At 50.2% G+C, this 24,066-nt stretch overlaps 1 protein-coding gene across 2 annotated transcripts; it reads left to right on the top strand.

The window, feature by feature from the left end:
• Nucleotides 1-245: 245 nt before the first annotated feature.
• Nucleotides 246-23,476, top strand: CGN (cingulin). Of its 2 annotated transcripts, none has more exons than XM_081225722.1 (21): nucleotides 246-529; nucleotides 6,520-7,394; nucleotides 8,143-8,243; nucleotides 8,397-8,466; nucleotides 8,568-8,657; nucleotides 10,359-10,486; nucleotides 11,132-11,264; nucleotides 11,604-11,816; nucleotides 12,254-12,402; nucleotides 12,656-12,788; nucleotides 15,534-15,734; nucleotides 16,083-16,289; nucleotides 16,663-16,920; nucleotides 17,932-18,102; nucleotides 18,613-18,774; nucleotides 19,797-19,886; nucleotides 20,355-20,438; nucleotides 20,549-20,667; nucleotides 20,989-21,097; nucleotides 21,487-21,650; nucleotides 21,967-23,476. In XM_081225722.1, exons 2-21 carry the CDS (start codon nucleotides 6,534-6,536, stop codon nucleotides 22,106-22,108), a joined length of 3,585 nt encoding a protein of 1,194 aa, XP_081081848.1. In that variant the 5' UTR covers nucleotides 246-529; nucleotides 6,520-6,533; the 3' UTR covers nucleotides 22,109-23,476. The 2 variants fall into 2 exon arrangements, with proteins under 2 accessions (XP_081081848.1, XP_081081847.1); XM_081225721.1 differs by lacking the exon at nucleotides 246-529 and adding an exon at nucleotides 931-1,046.
• Nucleotides 23,477-24,066: the final 590 nt, after the last annotated feature.

Below are 24,066 nucleotides of genomic sequence, written 5' to 3'. Positions count from 1 at the left end.
TTGCTGAGCACCCCTGACTTTACTCTTCAGGGCACTGGGATCAATTTCCCCACTTCTTGAAAGGCTAAACCCTAAAATGGATTTACAATCTGGGGTTGAGACCTCCTTCTGTTCAGAATGAGTCATTCCCGTTCCCTGTAAACTCACCCCGCCCCTTCCCATTCATTCACTCAACAAATATTTATTAAGCGCCTAACATTTGCCGATCCCTCTGCAGGCGTTTGGGATAAACCAGAGAAAAAAACAAGAGATCTTTGCCCTGGCAGAACTTAGCGTAGGGCGAGAGACAAATGACGACTATGAATTTAGATTAAATTATATGATTTGGAAAGTGATACTACCGAGAAAAAGGTGCCAGGCTGAATGATTTGTGGAGGCCAGGAGACAGGGGTGGACAATCCAAGACTGGGATCCAGCTCAGGTTGGGGAAAAGGGAGACGGAGCTGAAGTGGAGGATGTGCTGACGTCGGGGGACTTGGAAGATATTTTCCGCAGAATGCGACGGAAGAGTATTCTGGCTTATGCGGAGGTAGGTGAAGAGCAGAAAGGAGTCTGGACAGAGATTCCCGTCGAGAACCCGGCAGGCGGGGGACTCTTCTGCAGCTGAGGAGAGAAGATGCTCTGGCTGGAGGCTCCTGGTCCAGGGGCCGGGCGAGGGCCGGTCAAGGGCGGCCAACCACTAAGTCCCCAAAATGGCCTCCCGATGCCCCTCGCAGCCCCACCCCCGCCCCCGCACTCCACCGCTCGCCGGCCCACGTGACCCGGCCGGCCCCTCCCGCCCACCCGGGCTGGCGACCCCGGGTCCGGGTCCCTGCGGCGGTGGCCCCGCCCCTCGCGGGAAACGGACCAACCGAGGAAGGGTAAGGCGGGGCGGGTGGTGACGGCCAATGGAGGTGGAGCTCCGGAGGGGAGTAACAGGTTGGTGGGAGGGGGAGAAAGAAGGAGGGAGCGCCGAGGGACAGAGGGGGAGGGCCCGGGAGCCGCGCGTGCAGCTCTACCCGAGCCCGAGCCCGAGCCCGAGCCCGGGAGCGCCGAGCCCGGCTGGGGTGAGTGAACCGGGCGGGCGCAAGGGCACCTGAGAGGCAGGCGAGCCCTCAGGTGTACCCCTGAGAGGCGGGAGTCCAGGCGATCAGAGATACCCAGGGCACAGGTGCTGAGTTGGCGAGAGGAGGAGGGGAGGTCAAGTTAGGGTGGGAGTACTGATTAAGAGCTGGCTCCTACTCTAAGATGTCACACGCAGGTGCCTGGGAAGGTGCCAGGTGAGGGGCACCTGAGGCTAAGGCTATTCCCAGGGCATGGAAGCGTTTCAGGGCCAATGTATCTCTGGAGGTCAGACGCCAGTCCCCGGGGCAGAGTTTCTCTCGGAGACCGGAATGGTGGGGGGAAGGAGTCAGTCTCAGTTGGGCAAAGGGAACTGCTGCCCGAGGTTCAGATACGTAAGGGAAAGGGCGTGGGAAGGTGCTGTTTCCCTGAGGTTCTTTACCCGACTGCCAATCTGAGCCGGTGCTGATACCTCCCTCTGGCTTTGAGGTGGCTCTGAGGTGTGGAATCTTTCTCTAACCATTGATCTATAGGGCAAGACAGGTGCAATTAATAGACACTGAGCGGTAGAGCGAGAGGGCACCCCCATCTCTTTGCTAGGTGTGAAACTAAGTCAGTTTTTGTCCTCCTTTGCTTTCTTGCCAGGGAGAATGTTTCCTTCTTCCTCTTGAGAGAGTACTCTACAAGAGAGGGATTTGAGTAAGCCTAGATCCCTAGGCCTACAAAATGTGTAGAAATACTTCTTCCTAATGAGGCCTCTTTCTGGGGGCTAATGTCAAGCCCTCCCCCCAAGCATACATACTTCTGTGGTTCTAGATGGGGCCATTGGGTGAGGTTTGGGAGCCTAACCAATTTCCTTGATGCCTCTCAGAAATTCCCCATTATTCCCTGAAACCCTACCAGGCATCCCTGACAGCTGGACCATGATGGCTGTCAGACTAGCCATAGGCACTGGTGCAGGAAATAAGCAGGACTCCTCAGGAGACCACAGGACTAGGAGATTCAGCACCTCTAAGTCTCCAAGCTGGATGAGAGGTGCACATCAGGGCTGAGACAAAATTTCTGAGGCAAATATCCTTGCCTTAGGCAGGTGAGGGAACCAGAGCCAGCCTTGGCTTGGCCCCTTTGATGCCCTGCCTGAGGAGAGTTGTTATAATTGGGAAATAACTAGCAACCACTATGTTGTCGACAGGCTTCCTGCACATGCCTCTCTACCTCTTTTTTCATCCTGGATATTCGGGAATGGGGGGCTGGCTCTAGGGGACTGCTAATCCAGAGATTTGCCTGACCCTAAGAGGATTCTGGCTTCCTAGAACCCTGAACCCTTCCTGCTTTCCCCAGGCTGACCTGCATGCCATCACCCATGTGGGAGGTGAGGAGGGGGTAGGGCTGCTGCTTCTCTTCACGCCAGGGAGGAGGAGAACTGAGGGCCGGGGAGGTGGCCCAGGTTAAGTGTGGGATCTGGAATGCAACCTTGGGAACTTTACAGGGAGGGGTAGAGGGAGACAAAGTCTTCTGTTACACACCGGCCTGTCTGTCAGTCACCAGGCACACTGTGTATCTGTTCCTGCCTGTTCCCTCCCCACCTTCTGCCTCTTCCTTCAGAGCCTTGGCCTTGGTATCTAAGCTGGACGGAGTCCCTGCCCATGGTTTTGCCCCTCTGCCTCCTCTGTGGTGTGGAATTTCTCTGGTCTGCTTCACAAGCTGCCAGTGGAGTCTCCCCGGCCCTCCCCTTTCCCTTGCCTCTCAAACCAGTCCAGCCAGTTTGCAGGGGCCCAGTTCCTCATTGTGTTTTTTTCCCCACTGGCCAAGCAGCTCTAGTCTGGTGCTCAGGTTTGACTTTTCCAGTGGACTGAACCAGGAGTACACGTGGGGGGTTCTTTTTGGATCCTTGGGCAACCTTATCTTGCTAACTCTTTATGAGAAAATAGGAGCCGAAAGGGCAAGGTCATTGAACTCTCCTTTTCTGTTTTCACCATTTGCTTTCCTTGTTTCCTCTGAGGGGAGTCTAATCTCTGTACCTCTAGTTCACCCATTTTCTGCATCTGCCGATTATATAGCATCTAGCATATTGCCAGGCCCTATGTATACCAGTTCTTCCTGGGCACACCTGGAGCCACCCCACTCCCACTTCCTGCCAGGAGTCCAGAGACCCTGTCACTCCTAGTTGGAAGCCAGCCACTTATGGCTGGGCCAGAGGTGATGGAATTGGGGCAGGGCAGGCTAATGAGTAACTCAGGCAGAAGTGGCTGCCTGATACAAGTGCCGTGTTCTCCCTCTCCTTACAGGCAGGAATGACAGAAGCAGAAAGATGACGCTGAATTAACTTGTGGCCTAGTCTCTTCCCAGAGTACAGTTGGTGGGAAAAGCAGGGTCAGGCATCTGGTGAGAGGAAAGGCTCAGGGTTCCCTGTTGCCAGGGCTCACTATTTACCTGCCTCTGGGGCTTACGAAAGGCCCTGGAGCTGCCTTGCTCCCCTGGCCCCGCCCCGCTGTCCTCTGTAACTGAAGGTGGATAGGTTTCAGGTTTTCCATGTTGAATCATTTAGAGCCCTGCTTTCTGAGGACCCACCCCAAAGATCCCTTTAGCCCTCCTGGCCCTTGACCCACATGTCCTGGGACTGAAGGGGGTTGAGGTTAGGGAGTCACTGGGACCTAGGGGTACACTTGGTGCCGCCTCTGAGCAGCTTGGTGCTCTTGGGCGGGCGAGGGCTATGCACTCTCTGGGACTAGGCTGGGAACTTCTTGACCTGGATCTGGAAGATCAGTAGATGTACTGTCAGGGTAGAGCTGCATCATGAATAAATCATGTGACTTCTAGGCACATCTGGTTCCAAAATTATGACTGAATAGGACAGGGAGTCCAGGCCAGGAAGAGGTCCTGTTACTAGGACAAACAAGAAATGGCTCTGCAGGATCCTTGGGAAATCTCCCCACTGCTGTGTTGAGTCTGCCTTGGTTTGGGATACAACTTTTTTTTTTTTTTTTTCTTTTTGCGGTATGCGGGCCTCTCACTGTTGTGGCCTCTCCCGTTGCGGAGCACAGGCTCCGGATGCGCAGGCCCAGCGGCCATGGCTCACGGGCCCAGCCGCTCCGCGGCATATGGGATCCTCCCAGACCGGGGCACGAACCCGTATCCCCTGCATCGGCAGGCGGACTCTCAACCACTGCGCCACCAGGGAGGCCCGGGATACAACTTTTAATAGATATATATTGACATCTACCATCTGCCAGGCCCTGGGGACACAGGAGTCAGCTGAGAGCAATGTTTTTTTTCCCACCAGGAGGAGGGAGACAGATAGGAAACAAATTATCACTCTGATAAATATATAAATAAACTGAAGCACACTCACTGAAGGCCAACTATAGAGTGTACAATGTGAATCTGATCTAGTTTGTGGGAAGGAATGGTTAAGGAGGCTTCTCTAGGAAGTGACATCCTTCTGTAAGCCAGGTGAAGCCAGGAAGGTCCTGTTGGAAGGAGCAGCATATGTGCAGGATAGCATTTGTTGTCAGCTTTGTGACAGGATTATGCTGCTAGGTGCGTTCATGTTTAATATCTTGACATTTTCCCTCTTTTTATTGAAGTAGAACCTAAGTAAATAAAGTGCAAAAATCTTAAGTGTATAACATGATTCATTTTTATAGTTGTATACCCACATAATTGTTATTATCTAATTCTCACAGGTAATTACCTCATGAGGTATTATTATACGCATTTTACAGATGAGGAAACAGGCTGGGAAAAGTGATTTGCCCAAGGTCATATACATCAAGTGAAGGTCAGAAGCTGGGATTCCAAGCCAGATCCTGACTGTAGTCCAGTGCCTTTTCTATTGGATGAGTGGCTTGGAGAACTTACCCCTTTGCCTTGTAGCTTCTTTTCTGGTCCCATTTCTTACTTGAATTCCAACATAGGGCCCTGCCAACTAAAAATACTGCTTTCTGGGGTATCTGAGTCAGTGGTTGGTTAAAGTCCTCCCCAGTGTCTGCATAGTGGAAGGATCGTGTCCTTGGGTTCATGGGTGGGCCTTAAGGACCTCTTGAGATTCTGTGGTAAAAGTTTGGGTGGGCTGTCTCCTGGGGGGAAGGGTGCATTGCTTTCATTGTTTTCTCAGACACCAAAAAAGGTGAAGAACCATTGCTGATAAGGGGTTCCTCCCCACTGTATCTTCCTCTGTAGGGGAGGGGTTGGGAATGCTACTAGGAATGCTCTTCCTCCAATTCCTTTCTCACCTGGAGCCCCGCCCCTCCCTTCCCCACCCCTCCTGGGTTCCTGAGCTTCCTGGCACTTCTACAATCCCTGAAAGGGGCCTTGCCAAGTTTCCTTGGCCCAGAGCTCCACTGGGAGGTTGAGCTGGGTATGTTTGTGTCTCTGGCACATCAGAGGCTCCTCCTCCAGTTTGGTGCTAGGCCCTGGTGGAGGTTAGCAGAAGGGGTGGGGAAGCTGGATTTTTATTTGCTTAGAGGAAAATCTCTCCCCGCAAGTTCCTGGAGCCAGAGCAATAAGCAATACCTGGAACACATTCCATTTGCTGACTCTGAGCTTAGGCAATGTAGACCCAGGGAGCTAGCCTGTAGGTGGTCTTGGCTCTGGCCCTCAGATGGGACAAGTCTGCCTGTCCTGGGGCCTGATACTCTTTTTTTTTTTTTTTTGGCTGCACCATGCAGCTTGTGGGATCTCAGTTCCCTGACCAGGGATGGAACCCAGGCCTCAGCAGTGAGAGCACCAAGTTCCACCACTGGACCGCCAGGGAACTAACTCCTGGACTGGTACTCTTAAATGTTACTTAAACTTTTCTTGAATAGGTAGTACATGGTTCCAGATTCAAAAGGGACAAAAAGATATATAATAGAAAGCCAGTCATTCTCCCATCCCTGTCCCCAGCCCTCAGTTCCCCCAACCCTGATGCATCACTGCTATTGGTTTCTTTGAGTATCCTCCCAGAAATGGGATGACATATCTTGGGGTCTTCTGTATTTGAATGAGCTCTGGGATTGGAGGCCCCTATTCTCCATTGGGTTGGAGGTGTCTGCAGGTGGGGCTTGGGTTCTGCCTTCCCTGGGGGTGGGAGAAGCACATGGTAGTGCTATATGTGTACGTGTGAAGATCAAGAAAAATCTTTAAACTCTTGACAAAACCAAGCTCCCCAGGACTGTATTAGAGGAAATGGATTCTTCTGGGTCAGTGGGTCTCAGAATGTGGAATCTGGACCAGCAGCATCAGCACCACCTGGGAACTTGTTAGAACTGTAAATCCTCAGTGTGGGGCTACCTACTGAATCTGATACTCTGGGGGCAGGGTCCAGTGGTCTGTTTTAACTGGTCCTTCAGGTGATTCTGCTGCTCAGATAAAGTATGAGAACCACTATTTTATGTAGAAGGGATTGGCAGGGCAATCAGCCTCACAAAAGCTGAGCAAGTGGAGGTTTCTGGGTTTCTACTTCTAGTCTCTCAGCTTAAACTCTTCCTCTTCTAGGACCCCTCCTACCCATGGAGCAGGTGTCCACCATGGCTGAGCCCCGGGGCCCTGTAGACCACGGAGTCCAGATTCGCTTCATCACAGAGCCAGGGTGTGATGCAGAGATGGGCACCCTACATCGTGGTGGACGACGCCCAGCTAAGGATGCAAGAGCCAATACCTATGGGGTTGCCGTGCGTGTGCAGGGCATCGCTGGGCAGCCCTTCGTGGTGCTCAACAGTGGAGAGAAAGGTGGCGACTCCTTTGGAGTCCAGATCAAGGGGGCCAACAATCGAGGGGCCCCAGGAGCTCTGAGCTCCGACTCGGAACTTCCCGAGAGCCCCTACTCTCAGGCCAAGGAGTTTCCTGCCCCCTCGCAGGGAAGCACATCTGATGAGGAGCCCGGGGCCCACTGGAATGGAAGGCTACTGCGCTCCCAGTCCCAGGCCTCACTGACAGGCCCTGCCCCTATGGGTCCAAGCAACAGGAGCACCAGCCTGCTGGAGCTAGCCCCCCAAGGAGCCTACCCGGGCAGCACCATTGACACTGCCCCCCTGTCTTCGGTGGACTCCCTCATCAACAAGTTTGACAGTCACCATGGGGGCCAGGCCCGGGGCCGGACTGGCCGCCGCACGCGGATGCTGCCCCCTGAACAGCGCAAGCGGAGCCAGAGCCTGGACAACCGGCTCCCACGGGACACCGCTGAGGAACGGGAGCGCTGGTCCCCCAACCGCTGGACCCCTAGCACAAAGCATGACCAGCACGTGGGCAGCTTGAAACAGTCAGCCCAGAGCTGTCTTGGTGGCTTTAGCCGTTCCCGTCAGACCCAGGACTGGGTCCTTCAGAGTTTTGAGGAGCCACGGGGGAGAGCACAGGACCCTCCCATGCTACAGGTCAGACCTCACCCCTCTGTGGCTTCCAAGCCCTGGCCCCTTCTCATCAGCCCTGACCTACGTGGGTCTCCATGTTGATTCAAGTGACCTATGGCAGAAAGTCTACTTTTTGTCCTCCACTTTATCCATCTACTTAAGAGATGGTATTCATATGTACAAGACACTTCCATGGGCAAAATTCTAAAGGAAGTGGAAGTAACTATGAAATCACCATTCACAAGCGTGGTGAGTTACTTGTCATTGCCCGACCATTAACTGTGCCTCAGTCACCAGCATTTGCTAGGTCTGCAGCAAATGTGAGGCAGGCTTGGAGGATACGAGTGGCTCCCTGGTGCTCTTGCCAAAACTCCCCCCTTTGTCTCCCACTCAGGAATGCGAGTGAGTGGGGGAGTGACTTTACTCTGAGACAAAGTTAAGCCCATTCTAAAAGTAAATCATTCACAAATTCTAGTACATTAACTGCCATTAGTGACAAATAACCTGTGACACAGCTCACAACTGGTCGAGATCTGTTTGTCGAGCAAAATCTGGTTTGCAGTGATAGTGAGAGGTGTACCCTGCTTGGACCCCTTCCTGGCCTGTTGCTCCGGCCTCAGAGGTGTTGCCTCTTTACCCCACTTCAGGCTTGTTCGTCGTGCTTGAAGGGCCTCATCTCCCAACTGCCACGTCTCTTTCATCTGAACCCCACACACGCTTCTGGCGTAATCTTTGTAGTCTTCCTATTTCTCTGGGTTTACTTTTTTTGTAGTTCAAATCAACTCCAGACCTTCTCCGAGACCAGCAGGAGGCAGTCCCACCAGGCGGTGTGGACCACGTGAAGGCCACCATCTACGGCGTCCTGAGAGAGGGGTGAGTGGGGACCCTCCCAATAGCAGAGTCACACACCTCCCTTCTTTTCCTTGTAGCTTTGTTCCCCATCTTCCCTGCTCTTAACCCTTCCTTCCCTCATCTCTGCTACCCCTTTCCTCCCCTAACCTTTGCATCTGTCCTTTTATCCTCCAGAAGCTCAGAAAGTGAAACCTCTGTGAGGAGGAAGGTCAGTTTGGTGCTGGAGCAGATGCAGCCTCTGGTGGTGAGTGGCCTTCTCACGGTGGGGCGGGGGGCAGGGTTAGGGCCTTGTGGGCCTTGGGATCTGGATGTGGACTCGCTTCCTTCCCCCCGTGACTCTGGCAGATGGCTTCTTCTGGTTCCACTACGGCAGGGCAGGGCGAACTCACCCAAAAAGTGGAGGAGCTACAGAAAAAGCTGGATGAAGAAGTGAAGGTGAGGAGAGATTAGAGGTGCAGAAGGGATGAAGGGCCACAGGGGGAAAGAACCTTGGCCTGGGCTGGCCCTTCCAAGCAATGGAATGAGCACTTGTGTGTCCTGTGAGACAAGAGTATGTGCTAGTCCCAGGAAGGACTTCTGGGGTTCTCTGGAGCTTAGAGAGGAAGAGCACATTCATCAGGGGGTCTAACTACTTTTCATTCCATTTCCTTTGGAAGTTCCTGTCCTAGCTCTGCCACTCACTGTGGCTGTATAAATCTTGAGTAAATTATTTATCTCAGTTCTTGGCATCATCATAGTAATGATGGCAGTAATAGTAGCTGTCATTTATTGAGTTTAATTTTTGTAGTAGCTACTATCCCAAGTAATATGTAATAATTACAGTGACCCTGTAAAATAGGCATCCTTGACCCTTGTATGATGAGAGAGTTGAAGATCAGAAAGATTAAGTGAATCGCTCAAGGTGGTAAGTTGTAGAGGAGGAGTGTTAAAATTCAGGTGAGTCTTATGCTCAAGCCTACGTACTCCTCTTTTTTTTTTTTTTTTTTTTTTTTTTTTTGCTGTACACGGGCCTCTCACCGCTGTGGCTTCTCCCACTGTGGAGCACAGGCTCCGGACACACAGGCTCAGCGGCCATGGCTCACGGACCCAGCCGCTCCACGGCATGTGGGATCTTCCCAGACCGGGGCACGAACCCGTGTCCCCTGCATCGGCAGGCGGACTCTCAACCACTGCGCCACCAGGGAAGCCCACTCCTCTTTTTTTATACTGCTTACACCTGTCACATTATTGCCTTGTATATAGGTGGTGCTCAGTAAGTGTTAGATTGTAACACCCCTTGTTTCCTGAAAAGCAGGGTCATGTACTGGTTGAGCGGTGGGCTGTGGAGTCAAGCTGAATTCAAATCCTGGTACTCTTACTTGTTGGCTATGTAACTGACCTTGGGCAAATTCTTTAAATGTTCTAAGCCTCTGTTTCCTTAACTGTAATGTGAGGATAATAATTGTGCTGTGTTAGTTATCTCTTGCTGTGTAACAAATTACCTCAAAACAAACATCACCCAGTATCTGAGTGCCCAGGATCTGGGAGCCACTTAACTGGATAGTTGTGGCTCAGGGTCTGTGATGAGCTTCCAGTCAAGGTATTGCCTGGGGCTGTAATCATTAGAAGACTTGACGGGTGTTGGAGGATTTACTTCTGAAATGTCTTACTCAGTGGTTGTTAGTTGGAGGTCTCAGTTCCTTGCTCTGTGGACCTCTTCATAGTGCTGCTTGAGTGTCCTCACAATATGGTAGCTACCTTCCCCCAGAGTGAGTGATCGAAGAGAGACGGTAAGGAGGAAGCTGCAATGCCTTTTTCTGACCTAGTCTCAGAAGCTACACATCACTTCCCCCTTTTTCTATTTGTTAGAAGAGACAGCCTGTACTCAAGGGGAGCCTATATTAAGTCCAGCCTATACTCAAGGAGAGAAGCTTCACCTTTTGAAAGAAATGTCAAATAATTTGTGGACATATTTTAAACCATTACAAGTACCGAGGCTTGTTATGAGGATTAAATGCAGATAATATACATAAGGTCCCTAGTACAGTGCCTGTCACATAGTGAGTGTCAGTAGATATTAGGTATTCCCATTATCCCTGGTCCTTCTGAGAGGCTTTCCCTACTCTCCACCTGTTTTACTCTCTTTTCCCTTTCCAGAAACGGCAGAAGCTAGAGCCATTCCGTGTTGGGCTGGAGCGGCAGCTAGAGGAGAAGGCAGAAGAGTGCAGCCGACTGCAGGAGCTGCTGGAGAGGAGGAATGGGGAAGCCCAGCAGAGCACCAAGGAGTGAGTGCAGCTGATGGTGCTCGCAGGGCTGCATGAGGGCCTCAGCCAGAGTTAGAGGCTCCCCCAGGGCTGGGGGAGACAGGGAAATCTCCAGAAGCTGAAAGGGGCCAACAGAGAAGGTTAAAGACAGGACCTTTCTCTTTACCTTCTCTATCAGTAATGCTAATAGCACATGAGTTAGGCTCCCTGGATTTGCCTCTGTGCATCAGGTACTTAATCTGTAAAATGGGATAATAATGTTACCTACCTCACAGGATTGTTGTGAGGATTTAATCGTTCATGTAGCAGAAGTTTTTGCAACGAGTACTGTGTAGTAGGCACTGATCTAGATTCCTGGGGTTCATCAGTGAACCATAAAGATGAAGCATAGCTTCTAGTGAGGGGGCACAGACAGTAAACAATTAACATATTGTATAAGTAAACGTATTACATATGAGAAGGTGGTAAGTAGAATAGGCTAAAGCAGATCAGGAGGGCTGGGTTGTAGGGGGGCAGGTTGCAATATTAAACAAAGTAGTCAGGGGAGGCCTTGTTAAGATTTGAACAAAGACTTGAAGGAGGTTTATAGGAACTAATATAAGTAAAGTGTTTAGAAAACGGCCTTACACATAGCGCTCAACACTGTTGTCTATAATTAATTATTAGGCTCCAGAACATGAAGCTCCTCCTGGACCAGGGTGAAAGGGTACGGCATGGGCTGGAGATGCAGGTGATGGAGCTGCAGGACAAGCTGAAACAGGCCCAGGGTCCTGAGCCTGCTAAAGAGGTGCTAATGAAGGTAGGGAGTAGGATTGGGGTACCTTAGCCTCTGCTTCCTTTCAGCTAGAGCATCCTCAAGTCTGCTCATCTGCAGTTTCCCTAAAGTATGGGGAGTAGGTAGCTGATTACAGGTATCCCTTAGGGTGCTTTCAGGCCGACTCAGTGGCGGCGTGGCACTAGAGCCCAGAATGGTAGATTTCCTTTATCCTCACAGGGCATCTTAGAGGGCAGAGAGCACCTGGTACCATGCCTAACAGATAGGAGGTGCTCAATAAATAGTTTTGATTGACTGGATGAATGAATGGACAGGTGGAGCCTAATATGGTCACCTCTGTACTTCCACCTTCACTTTCCCCAGGACCTGGTAGAGACCCGGGAGCTTCTGGAAGAGGTCTTAGAGGGGAAGCAGCGGGTAGAGGAGCAGCTGAGGCTGCGGGAGCGGGAGCTTACAGCACTGAAGGGCGCCCTGAAGGAGGAGGTGGCCTCCCGCGACCAGGAGGTAGAGCACATGCGGCAGCAGTACCAGCGGGACGCAGAGCAGCTTCGCCGGAGTGTGCAGGATGCAACCCAGGCACGTGACAGGAGCAGGGCTGGGAAAAGAGAGCGCCCCCAGGGAAGGGGGCTGCCTTGAGGTCTTGGTATTTGGTGATTTTTTGCATGGTCATAACCGGAACTCCCCCTAAAAGACACATGTGAGATGTAATGAAAACCTTGCTCAGGAAACCTACAAGGGCAGAGGGAAGGAGTGCAGGCCAGAAGTCCCACGAGGATGTGTGACCGAAGCCCCATGGGGAAATAACTGGGGGAGGCTTCCTGTAGATGACAGAGGGGCAGACTGTGTCTTGGGAAGAGAGCCTTCTGCTAGCATTGCACCAGGTGCCCTGGGTGTCAGGGTGTGCAGTGGGCATGGTGCCTGGACCTGAGCCTCCCCTTCTACACACTCACACTTTGGTTTGGAGTGAGCTCTTCCCTCCGAGCCTCCTGGCCCCTGACTCTCCCCTTCCCTAGGATCATGCAGCATTGGAGGCTGAGAGGCAGAAGATGTCAGTCCTGGTGCGGGGGCTGCAGAGGGAGCTGGAGGAGACCTCGGAGGAGACAGGGCATTGGCAGAACTTGTTTCAGAAGAACAAGGAGGAACTTAGAGCCACCAAGCAAGAGTAAGGACACTGCCCCCCAGGGTGCTTATCCATGGTTCTTATATTCCCCCTCTTTTCTGCCAGTGCTGTGCTCCTTCCTTTCCCATTTCTCAAACTGCCCTTCTCCATCCCCACCTTCCGCCCTCCTGAGGGTGGGTGCCCAGTGTCCTGCCTCCAGGGAGGTGGTTTTCATTGTCATTGCCCTGCTCACCTCTCCCATGCAGGCAGCCTTACCCTGTTCCCTTTCCCTTTCGTTTCACCTTTCTGGGCTCAGACTCCTGCAGCTGCGGATGGAGAAGGAGGAGATGGAAGAGGAACTTGGGGAGAAGATAGAGGTCTTGCAGAGGGAATTAGGGCAGGCCCGGGCTGGTGCTGGAGATACTCGCCAGGTGGAGGAGCTCAAGAAGGTACTTGGGAGTTGGGGGACAATAGGGCAGGTTGGGGGGATGGGCATCTGCCTTACCTATCCACGAGGGCCTCCACACTTGTGTGGCTGTCTCCCGTGTGCTTGGTTTTCAGGCTTCATCCTGCCTGCTCAGCCTTATCTCTTCCCAGCACACACTCTAGCAGGACTGGTCTCCTCATTCAGTATAGAAGTTTCTAATGGAAAGGGCTCTCAATGGCCAGGTTGGGTTATAGCCAGAGGCTGCTGGCTACCTCCCAAGAGACCTCATGGGTAGCAGCATTGAGGTGTATTTGTGAAACTCCAGGGTCATTTTTGCAAGCTTGGACCTAATTTGGTCAGCATAGCAAGAGTTGCTCTGTCTCTCAGAGGGGACCCATTAACTATACTTACGAAACAAACATTTACAGTTAGAATGCCAGTTTATTAACTTAAAATGAGTGGTGTAGTGAGTAGTGTTGTCACATGGAACACTTGCAGTGGCATGGCCAGCTGACCTATATGGGAAGCCAAATTGTAATTTGAAGGCTGCTTAGAGAGTATAGAATCTAGACACAGGTAGCTAAATGTTTTATTATGCATGGATATTTTATGAATAATAAGGTCATAAAATTGAAGTGAACACATAAATAATTTCTTCATATTCCTGGTATCAGTTTATGAAGGACAAGAAAACAATGAATTATTTCAGATGATTTGAAAATTAGAAAATATTTTCATTAATTATAGGGAACTGGCATTTGTGGCCTCCTGAGAATCCTTCTGGGTTTATATTCTTTCATTTGCTATGCTGGATATGTAGTAGGTGCTCAGTTAACAAGTATTAATTAATCAATTCTTGTTTGTCATGCTTTTACTCTAAGACTACCTAATTGTAATCAAGGTAATCATATTTTTAAATGAGTAAAGAAATATAGCTCTGAATGATGATTTTCCAGATAAATAAAAGCCTGAGCTTATGCAAAATATTTGGTGGAGAAAAAGATAATAAATGTTAACCAAACATACTTTGGTGGTTGTGAAATCAAAAGTACTCCTAATTTTTACTATACTGTTTTTAAGTTAACAAATATCAAGGATAGTCTGAAGTCTGTTAACTATATTAGCTGACATAGTGAACTTGGACATTCCTCTGGACAATCTCAGTTGACTTATTATGCTGGGTAAAGCTAAAAAGCAAAAAGTAATAACTAGTGTTTCATTTATCTCATATATTAAGCTAATTTTATTAAGTATTTAATCAATCAATAAGATATACATTAGGAAAATAGACTAACCCAGTCCACTGTAGACCATACACTGTGCTATTTTTCTTTTTCTATTTTTTCTTTATTTAAAATTTTTTTTTAAAATTTATTTATTTTTGGCTTCATCGCACCTCATGTGGGATCCTAGTTCCCCGACCAGGGATCGAACCCTCACCCCCTGTGGTGGAAGCATGGAGTCCCAACTGCTGGACTGCCAGGGAAGTCCCCTCTTTTTCTTTCTTCTTTTTTTTTTTTTAAATAAATTTATTTATTTACTTATCTATTTATTGGAGGCATTGGGTTTTCGTTGCGGTGCACGGGCTTCTCACTGCAGTGGCTTCTCTTGTTGCAGAGCACGGGCTCTAGGCGCACGGGCTTCATAGTTGTGGCTCACAGGCTCAGTAGTTGTGGCACATGGGCCTAGCCGCTCTGTGGCATGTGGGATCTTCCCAGACCAGGACTCGAACCCGAGTCCCCTGCATTGGCAGGCAGATTCCCAACCACTGCGCCACCAGGGAAGCGCCCCCTCTTTTTCTTTGTAATGAGTACGTTAGTGTCTTATACTGAAGACTCACTATATACATATAACCTTTCAGCCTAATTATACTTTCTGAATTTCAGAAGTAGCTAATAGATAAAGAATTAGAATGAGAAATCGTATTTTGATTTTTTAAGCAAGAAATCAGAGCAGCACCAATATTTATTGTGTCACATATTTTGGTTTTCAACATTTAAAAAAAATAGCCAATCCTGTTTTATGCATACCCTCATCTGTTCTCACTCCATGTGATTTTTTTTAATGGAGATTTAGTTCACATACCATAAAATTCACCCTTTTAAAGTATACAATTTAGTGGGGTTTTGTACACTCACAGAGTTGTACAACCAACACCATCACCACTATCTAATTATAGAACATTTTCATCACCCCAAAAAAGAACCCCGTATCCATTAGCAGTCACCCTCCCCACTCCTGGCAGCCACTAATCTACTTTCTCTCTCTATGGATTTGCCTATTCTGGACATTTCATATAATTGGACTCCTATAATATGTGGCCTTTCACGTTTGGCTTCTTTCACCTAGCATAATGTTTTTCAAGGTTTATCCATGTTGTAGCAAGTATCAGTACTTCATTACTTTTTATGGCTGAATAATATTCCACTACATGGATATACCACATTTTTTATCTGTTCATCAGTTGATGGACATTTGGGTCATTTCTGTATTTAGCTGTAATGAATAATGTTGCTATGAACATTCACTTACAAGTTTTTTGTGAACATATGTTTATACAGTTCTCTTGGGTATATGCCTAGGAGTGGAATTGCTGGGTCATATGGTAACTTTATGGTTAACTTTCTGAGACATTGCCAAATTGTTTTCCAAAGTGGCCATACCATTTCACATTCTTACCAGCAGTGTATGAGAGTTTCAGTTTCTCCACTTTCTGTTATCCCAGGCTGGCTCTCTCTGCCCTGTCACCATTTCCCTTCCCTTCTAGGAGCTGCGCCAGACACAGGAGGAACTTAAGGAGGTGCAGGCAGAGCAACAGAGCCAGGAGGTGACTGGGCGACACCGGGAGCGGGAGTTGGAGAAGCAGCTGAGGGTAGAGGCTGAACGAGGCCGGGGGCTGGAACAGCAGAACCTCCAGCTACAAAAGACCCTCCAGCAACTGAGACAAGACTGTGAAGAGGCTTCCAAGGCAAGGGGAGTGGGCACAGGGCTTAGGAGGTGGAGGCTCAGGGGTCTGGAGGGCTGAGGAGCCAGAGGGCGTGGAAAATTCCCTATCATGGGTATGTATAGACCAAATACCTTGGTCCTAGGTGTGTGGTTAAAAGTAGCCAGGATGTGGCAGGGGGAGGTTGGGCTGTACCTGGTGACACCCATTGCATCTCTGTAGGGGTGGGATTCTCAGGGAAGCCTCTGGCTGGTGACACTACCCCTCTTCACACCTGGGTTCGTGTGAGCTCTCTTTTGGGTGGCTTTCCTGGGAGTCGCCAATGACCTTGAGCCCTGGGGTCTGAGCCACCTCTCCCTGAACCGGCCTCAGGCTCAGATGGCAGCAGAGGCAGAAGTGGCAGTGCTGGGGCAGCGTCGGACAGCAGTGGAAACGACGCTTCGGGAGACCCAGGAGGAAAATGATGAATTCCGAAGGCGCATCCTGGGTCTGGAGCAGCAGCTGAAGGAGGCACGAGGCTTGGCGGAGGGTGGGGAAGTGGCGGAGGCTCGGCTTCGGGACAAGGTGCAGCGGTTAGAGGTCAGTGCTTTTGCTGACATTGTTGGCTTCCTCCTGGCCTTCTCTCCTCTCATCCCTGGCTAAATACTCAGCCATCATTTTGATTTTGCCTGTAGCATGCTTCTGTTTGCCTCCCTAGTCCTCTGTTAACCTCGGGTTTATTTCCTGGAGTGTGCTTTAGTGTGAATGTCTCAGCCTTTGCCCTGGTATTTTTGTCCATTTCCCACTCTTCGCATGTTCTCTGATCTTTGCTGGTTCCTCTGAGCCTGTTTTCATTGCCCACCTTTTTCATAAACATCTCTTCCTCCTCCCTCCCACCTACTCACCTCCAAATGGCTTGAGCCCAAGCTTTGCATCCCCTCAGTCCAATGTCCCTCACCTTCCCCACTCCCAGGCAGAGAAACAGCGGCTAGAGGAGGCCCTGAACACAGCTCAGGAAGAGGAGGGGAGCCTGGCAGCAGCCAAGCGGGCACTGGAGGCACGGCTGGAAGAGGCCCAGCGGGGGCTGGCCCGCCTGGGACAGGAGCAGCAGGCTCTGAACCGGGCCCTGGAGGAGGAGGGGAAGCAGCGGGAGGCGCTCCGGCGCAGCAAGGCTGAGCTGGAGGAGCAGAAGTGCTTGCTGGACAGGACTGTGGACCGGCTGAACAAGGAGGTGGGGCACGGGGTGGCCTGGGCTCAGGAAGAGGCTCAGCTCATACAGAAGCTTGCCTGGGGGGGCACAGGGGAGGGAGTGGGGTCACAACGTGAGGTGTTTGCCTTCCTCAAGTTCATCGTTGGGGAGGCCAAGTCTATATCTGCAGAGTGGCATCCTTCCTACTTCCCCTCAAGTGTTCTTGACCTCCCCCTACATCCTATTCCTTTATGATCTTGATCCTTGGAGAATGTCTCCTGGAGTTCCTCTTAGAAGTCTGTAAGACCTAAACATAAGAATCTTCGTTGGTAGAGTTTTATATTTAGGGGAAGGAAAAAGGCCTATAATCCCTCCTTAGACGTCTGTAAGACCTAAAAACAGGAATTTTCATTGGTAGAATTTTATATTTGGGGGAGGGAAGGAGAAAGGAAGAAAAGGAGATAAACTGCTTTTTTTCAGGTAAGGTTCTCCTCCTAATCGCTTATTTATAAAACCGGAGCAAACACCTAATATATTTCATCAATTCTAAAATGTACATTTTATCGTCTCTGAAATTGATTTGTGTCTTATAATTGATGGTATGTTATAGTTCAATTGGCAAATTTTTCTTTTTCTTTGTAATAATCATTGGTATCTTGGGTTTGCTGAAATATGGTCATTTAAGGTTTACTTTGTATCAGGCACTGTTGTAAGTACTTTACGTAATTAATTAACATAATTCTCACAGCAACCTTGTGATGTAGGTGCACTGTTATTATCCCATTTTACAGATGGGGAACTGAGACCCAGAGAGGGTAAATAACTTGCCTGTGGTCACACAGCTAATAAGTGGTAGAGCCAGGATTTGAACCCAGGAAATCTATATATTACTCTCAGCCATACTAGGGACCTAGGTCCAGGAAAGAGCAAGAGAGGGCTACTTTGGCAGGAAGGAGGCTCTGGGAGAGTCTTGGGAGTCTGGGCCCAGAGAAGGGAGAGAGGCATCCGTTAAAGAGATGCAGTGCTGAAAAATCTCTTTTCTCTGTGTCTCAGCTGGAGCAGATTGGGGATGACTCTAAGCAAGCCCTGCAGCAGCTCCAGGCCCAGCTGGAGGATTACAAGGAAAAGGCCCGGCGGGAGGTGGCGGATGCCCAGCGCCAGGCCAAGGAGTGGGCCAGTGAGGCTGAGAAGACCGCTGGAGGGCTAAGCCGGCTTCAGGATGAGGTAGGAGCCTAAATGGCAGGAGTCCCAACATCCTTGGTTTGAAGGTCATTACCTCTTAACCTGTGACAAAGGGATCTTGGGACCTGGGTTTAGGTCTAATCACTTCGGTGGGGGAGGGTGGGGGGGAGTTGTCCACTGTAGGCAGAGACAGTAGAGGATGCACTGTCTGCACAGCAGTGATTTTCAAACTCTGATGCACATTAGGGTCACCTGGGGAGATTTTTAAGATCTCAACACCCAAGATGCCTCCTGTACACTTAAATCATAAACCCTGGGGCTTGGATCCAGGATCCGTAGTCTAAAAACTCCTCAGGTGATTTAAACTTGTGTAGAGAATTTTAAGACGATAAAGAATATGGGCTAAAAGTCAAGTCTTTTTATCTTTACCGTGCTCTGGCAGTTCTAAAGAATGTCAGAGTTGAAGAATTTTCCCCCACGGGGTGGACTGCTCCCACCCTTCAAGCTCCATCTTACCTTATCTGAGCTGCTGCATTTTTCTCTTCTGACCAGACTCAGAGGCTGCGGCAGGGCCTGCAGGCATCCCAGGCTGAGCGGGACTCTGCCCGGCTGGACAAAGAGCTGCTGGTCCAGAGACTGCAGGGGCTGGAGCAAGAAGCAGAGAACAAGAAACGCTCCCAGGATGACAGGAGCCGTCAGCTCAAGGGCCTTGAGGTGAGGACAGTTAGGGGGTGATGGGTGGTGGGTGGGATGGGGAAGGTGAGGGTGTCTGGATCCTGGCACAGGTGGGACTTCTGTGGGGAAAAGAGCCAGGACACTCCAGCCTCTGGGATAGGAAACTGGCAGCCGACAGCTGATGGGTTTTGTTTGACTGCAGTGTTGTAAACAACTTTGAATTAATTGCCACTGTTTAGAAATGTATAGATGTCACATAAAATTTTGGATTTCTGGCTTTTCTTACACATTTGGAAAATATAATAACACTGGGCTTTGAGCCCTGAGTTGTCCGCATGGCAACAGTTGGCTGGAGCTGAGCAGTGGCTTCTCCCCTTTAGAGTCAACAGTGGTCTTCAGTTTGCTATATTTGGCAATAACAACAACAATAGTAATAAGAGCAGCAGCAGCAGCAGCAAACACTTACATATTGTGCTGTGTGCCAGGTACTTAAGAATTATTTAATCCTGAGAATAACCATATGGCCTGAGTAGGCTTGTTTTCCCCATTTTATAGATGAGGAAAACTGAGACACAGAGAGGCTAAGCAACTTGTCCGTGGCCCCTTTGCTAGGAAGCGGTCGATCTGATTTTTAAATCCAGGCAGTCTTGCCTTAGCCTCTACATGGTACTGCCTGACTCTAATTTGCTTCCCCAATCTGTACCCTGATGCTTCAGTTTCTGACTCTCTTTATCTCAGCCTTGGCCTGGGCACTTGGGTTTCTCTGTATTTTCCCATTTGGGAAATAGGGCTGCACCAGTGAGAAATAGATTCTGGGGTTTGTCATCCTGCCAAGACACCAAGGTCAGAGCGGGCCCACCCTTTTCCCTTGATGCCTCACTTGGGCAGCAGAGGGCGCTAGCTCCGTGGTGGCTCTGGGCAGGGGCAGGGACCAATGGGTTCTGGGATGTGGGAGAGAAAAGAACCTGTGGAGGCTGGTGTCTCAGAGGCTCCTGGTCAGAGTTTGGCGTTCTGGTGTCCAGCATTTGGGGCAGAATTAACCTGTTGGCCCTCTGCCACAGGAAAAAGTCTCACGGCTGGAGGTGGAGTTAGATGAGGAGAGGAGCACTGTAGAGCTGCTGACGGAACGGATGAATCGTGGTCGGGACCAGGTAACCCCTCCCTTATGCCTTATCCGTGTCTACCCCGACGACAGAACCTCTTGGCCCTTTCAAAAACAACCCTACCTTCCCATCTTTCATATACGGAGTTCTGGCTGCAGAATCGGTGCGTGGCCGGCTCTACTGCAGGGTCTCATCTGCTTTCAGGAGGGGTTGGTGGGTTTCCTCGGGTGGAAAGAAGCAGGGAGTTTGAATGGAGGAAGGAATCCTGGTGGCCTGGGCTGCGGATCTGAGTCTGGGCTGCTTGCATTCAGAAGGGACGTTAGTTCCTGGTGAGACTGAGGAGGCCCTGTTTAAATTCTGTGGCCCCTCCCATCTGAGTAGGCTGTGATTTCTTAGTTGCCTGGAAATTTGGGGGATTCAGAGAGCACCCTCCAGCTACTCTGCCCCACTTCGTTCACCTTGCTGGTTCATCATCAGTCCTCCCTAAGTCTGGTTCCTCTGGCCCATCCCCACTAGGTGGACCAGCTGAGGACAGAGCTCATGCAGGAGAGGTCTGCTCGGCAGGACCTGGAGTGTGACAAAATCTCCTTGGAGAGACAGGTGAGGGGGAGGGGGGGAGTCTTGGGGATAGGCCTCAGGAGGCGGGTAAAATGACCATGGAAACAATCGCAGGTTGAGTGCTAACCAAGGGTGCTTCCTGTCCCTCTCAGAACAAGGACTTGAAGAGCCGGCTGGCCAGCTCAGAAGGCTTCCAGAAGCCCAGCGCCAGCCTCTCTCAGCTTGAGTCCCAGAATCGGGAGTTGCAGGAGCGGCTGCAGGCTGAAGAGAGGTGACGTGAACCCATCCTCTCTCTCTCCCTCTGGACTTTTCTCCTCTGGTGTCCCTCCATCTTCTGCTTCAGACATGGCCAACCTGGCTTGATCTTTTGGGAGACCTCTTCTCTTGATAGGGAAAAGAGAGAGTTGCAGAAATTCTGAAATGTGAATGACATCTATCTACCTGGTTCTTTGGATCTGCCCTGGGTCCTCCTCAGTCTAATGGTTGGGCTCGTGGCTGAGCCCTTGGAGTTCTTGGAGGCAGTATGGGGCCAAGTAGGAGTTTCTTTAGAAATGACAACAGCCATAGACATCCCCCTACCCCACCCTTTTAGGGAGAAGACAGTTCTACAGTCCACCAACCGAAAACTGGAGCGGAGAGTTAAAGAGCTGTCCATCCAGATTGATGATGAACGACAGCATGTGAATGACCAGAAAGACCAGGTAAGGATGGCAGCTAGGGCCAGGCAACCATATGGCAAGTATATACTATGCATTTGCTTGAAGGCCAAGAGAGGTCCCATCTCATAGGTCTTCTAAACTTAGACTTTCCTTCTATAAGGTCAGAGAGACTAGAGTGAAAGGACTAGATTAGAGCAGTCATAGTAAGCATGGGTATCGAGTACTTATGATGTTCTAGGCTCTCTTTCTAAGTGATGTATTAACTTATTTAATCCCCAAGACAAACCTAAGAGGTTAGGGTACTTGCCCGTGGTCTCAGCATTTTCCTAGGGGCAACTGTATATACCTTGTCAAGATTGCTGCAGGGGAGGATCCCAGGCCACGGTAGCAGCAGCTCCTTTTCTAATGTGGGGACTTGGTATCCTGCCTAGCTAAGCCTGAGGGTGAAGGCTTTGAAGCGGCAGGTGGATGAAGCCGAAGAGGAAATTGAGCGACTGGATGGCCTGAGGAAGAAGGCCCAGCGTGAGCTGGAGGAACAGCATGAGGTCAATGAACAGCTCCAGGCCCGGATCAAAGTCCTGGAGAAGGACTCCTGGTACGGGCTGCTCTTCTGCCCCCTGTTCCATCGGGATAGCAGAGCAATAAGGGAATGGGCTCTCCTGAACTGGATGGGGAGGAGGATCTCCAAGAAGGGACTTGGCAGGCACTCATTCCTGGATGAAAGCCAGTATGACTGTCTTCTAGTATCTCAGCCCCCATCCTGTACGCCATCTCCCCATATCTCTAATTAGTGGGGGAATCTTGTGAGTAGCTTTAGGCCTTAGGAGAACTGGGAGTCTCCTTGGCATGAAAAGGGAGGCTGTTTAAGTCTTTCTGTCTCCTTCCCTGACCAGTATTCCTCTTTGACTCAGGCGCAAAGCTTCCCGCTCAGCTGCTGAGTCAACTCTCCAACATGAAGGGCTGAGCTCAGATGAGGAATTTGACAGTGTCTACGATCCTTCCTCCATCGCCTCACTGCTTACGGAGAGCAACCTGCAGACTAGCTCCTGTTAGCTCGTGGTCCACAAGGGCCCATGAACCACACTTGAGGCCTATCCTGGCCAGTCCTGCTCTGCTCTGCCCAGCCTCAGATTCCTCATCCCTGTGGGGGACCCCGTTATTCAGACCTAAGACAGGGAGGGGTGTGAGTGAAGGTGATAAAAAAGGCATCAGCGCTAAGCCGGTAGACAGACTTTCCCTTTCCTCTGGAGGAGTGGGCATTTTAGGCCAACTGAGCCCCCTCCTTAAGTGCCGACCCCCTCTTCTGCTCCCTCACAGCAGTAGGTTCGTCAGCGTATAGGCTGAGGGGGATTGAGCAGGATAGGAAGGGATGGAAATTGCCATGTATATAAAGCTTTATTTCTTTAGCCCTTAACCCCAGGCTCAGGGAAATACCCTATGTGATTCTGCCCCCTTGACTCCTGCAACTCCTTTCCTTCCCATTCTGGAGCAGCGTAAGGGGAACATTATGGGTAATGGACATGCTGGCGTGGCTCTACCCACTTCTCAGAGGCTCTTCTTTGCACAGTCATGGGGCCCATGTGGTAGCCCCCACCTGTCTCCATTCCTGTATTTTTTGTCTTCTCCAGGCCAAGATCCAAGGGACCCTTTCTCCTCCTCTTCCCATCTTTACCGTTTCTATGTTCCTTCTTTCTTCTCAGTGCCTTAGCTGGGGTGAGGAGATAAGGATGCTCTTCTTGCCTTTTATTACCTGCACATTCATACCTCTCCAAGGACCACCCTTTCCTCAACCGGGGCCTTCTGCCTTCCCTGCTGCCCCAATGACTGGTCAAGAGACCTACCGGCTTCCCTGCCTATGAGGCCCTGTGAGAGGGACTTTGGGAGGGCCGTGATAAGGTGGTGGGGCTGCTTCTGCTCAGGGTTTCCATCCTTCCTCCTCTCCCTCTGTGACTATGGATGTGCTTATAAGATGGTTGCACCTGGGAACCCTGACAACTGTCTATGCAAGTTTGAAAAGCAAAGGTTTTGGTCTCCAGGGCCTTAACTTTCTCTGATCAGATGTGCCCAAACTCAGTAGGGAACCGAGGGACCCTCATTATCTCAGGAGCTTGGACCTGATACAGAGGGGCTAGAGGCTGACTCTTGGTAGAAATGGGAAGAGGCAATGGTGGACTTATTCCTCCTTTGGGATTTGGGGAGAGCCATGTTCTGGTAGAAGGAGGTAAGGGAGATGATTCACCTCTCTTATTTTCTAAGCAGACTCTGTAAGAAGCCTAGAGGAGGGAGAAGCCTGTTCTCACCAATGACGTGTAATTTCATGATTAAAAAAATTTTCCTTTATTCTGCAAATCATATATTCTCTCCCAATCCAATCCAGCACTGAATTTATTTTAAATTAAATATTAAAATTATATATCTATACTGAAATCCTTGACTTGTCTTCTCATTCTTTTTCCTGACTTATTTGGAGGTCTAAATTTTATGAAGAAACCATTTTACTGTACAAAGCTGGGGTTTTCTTCACCTCACTTTTAGAGGCCTTTTACAACAGATCAGATGGAACTTAGGGAGCCGAGAAGTGTTTATAGCAACTCCATTCTTTCCTAAGGAAACTTTTGGGAATAGCAAGGCCAGTAAATGCCTTCTCTGAGGGTTAAAGGAGACAGACCAGAAATGGGTTTTATTCCTTTGGGGCATAGGGATAGCCCAAGCATGCACCTCCCAGGCGCAAAGACACCCATCCATTCTTACCAGGCATGAGACCCAGTCCCTACATGGGAGGTGGGGAAGTTTCTGTCATCCCTGCCCTTGTGTTGCCTTGGAGAGGGAGCTAGCTGTTCACCAGAGCCTATTGCCAGATTTAGGGGTTCTGCCCACTCAAGAGTGGGTCAGACCTTTTCTTGTCTGGTGTCCATATGGAGGCCATAGCCCAGTGGAGAAGCCACCTGCTGAGAGCAGTTGGGCTGGAAGAGGCTCCAAGGTCCTGCTTGGACATCCTCTATTCTAGGCCC

Source organism: Mesoplodon bidens, assembly GCF_964165515.1.
Source record: "Mesoplodon bidens genome assembly, chromosome: 2".
NCBI lineage: Eukaryota > Metazoa > Chordata > Mammalia > Artiodactyla > Ziphiidae > Mesoplodon > Mesoplodon bidens.
This window is presented reverse-complemented; position numbering and strand designations above follow the sequence as displayed.

What these genes read in the sequence shown, in the direction of transcription:
- CGN (XM_081225722.1), top strand. Translation starts at nt 6,534, where the DNA reads ATGGAGCAGGTGTCCACCATGGCTGAGCCCCGGGGCCCTGTAGACCAC. An exon ending in AGGTGGAGGAGCTCAAGAAG is followed by an intron (nt 12,789 to 15,533) that starts GTACTTGGGAGT and finishes CTTCCCTTCTAG; the next exon opens with GAGCTGCGCCAGACACAGGA. An exon ending in ACTGTGAAGAGGCTTCCAAG is followed by an intron (nt 15,735 to 16,082) that starts GCAAGGGGAGTG and finishes AACCGGCCTCAG; the next exon opens with GCTCAGATGGCAGCAGAGGC.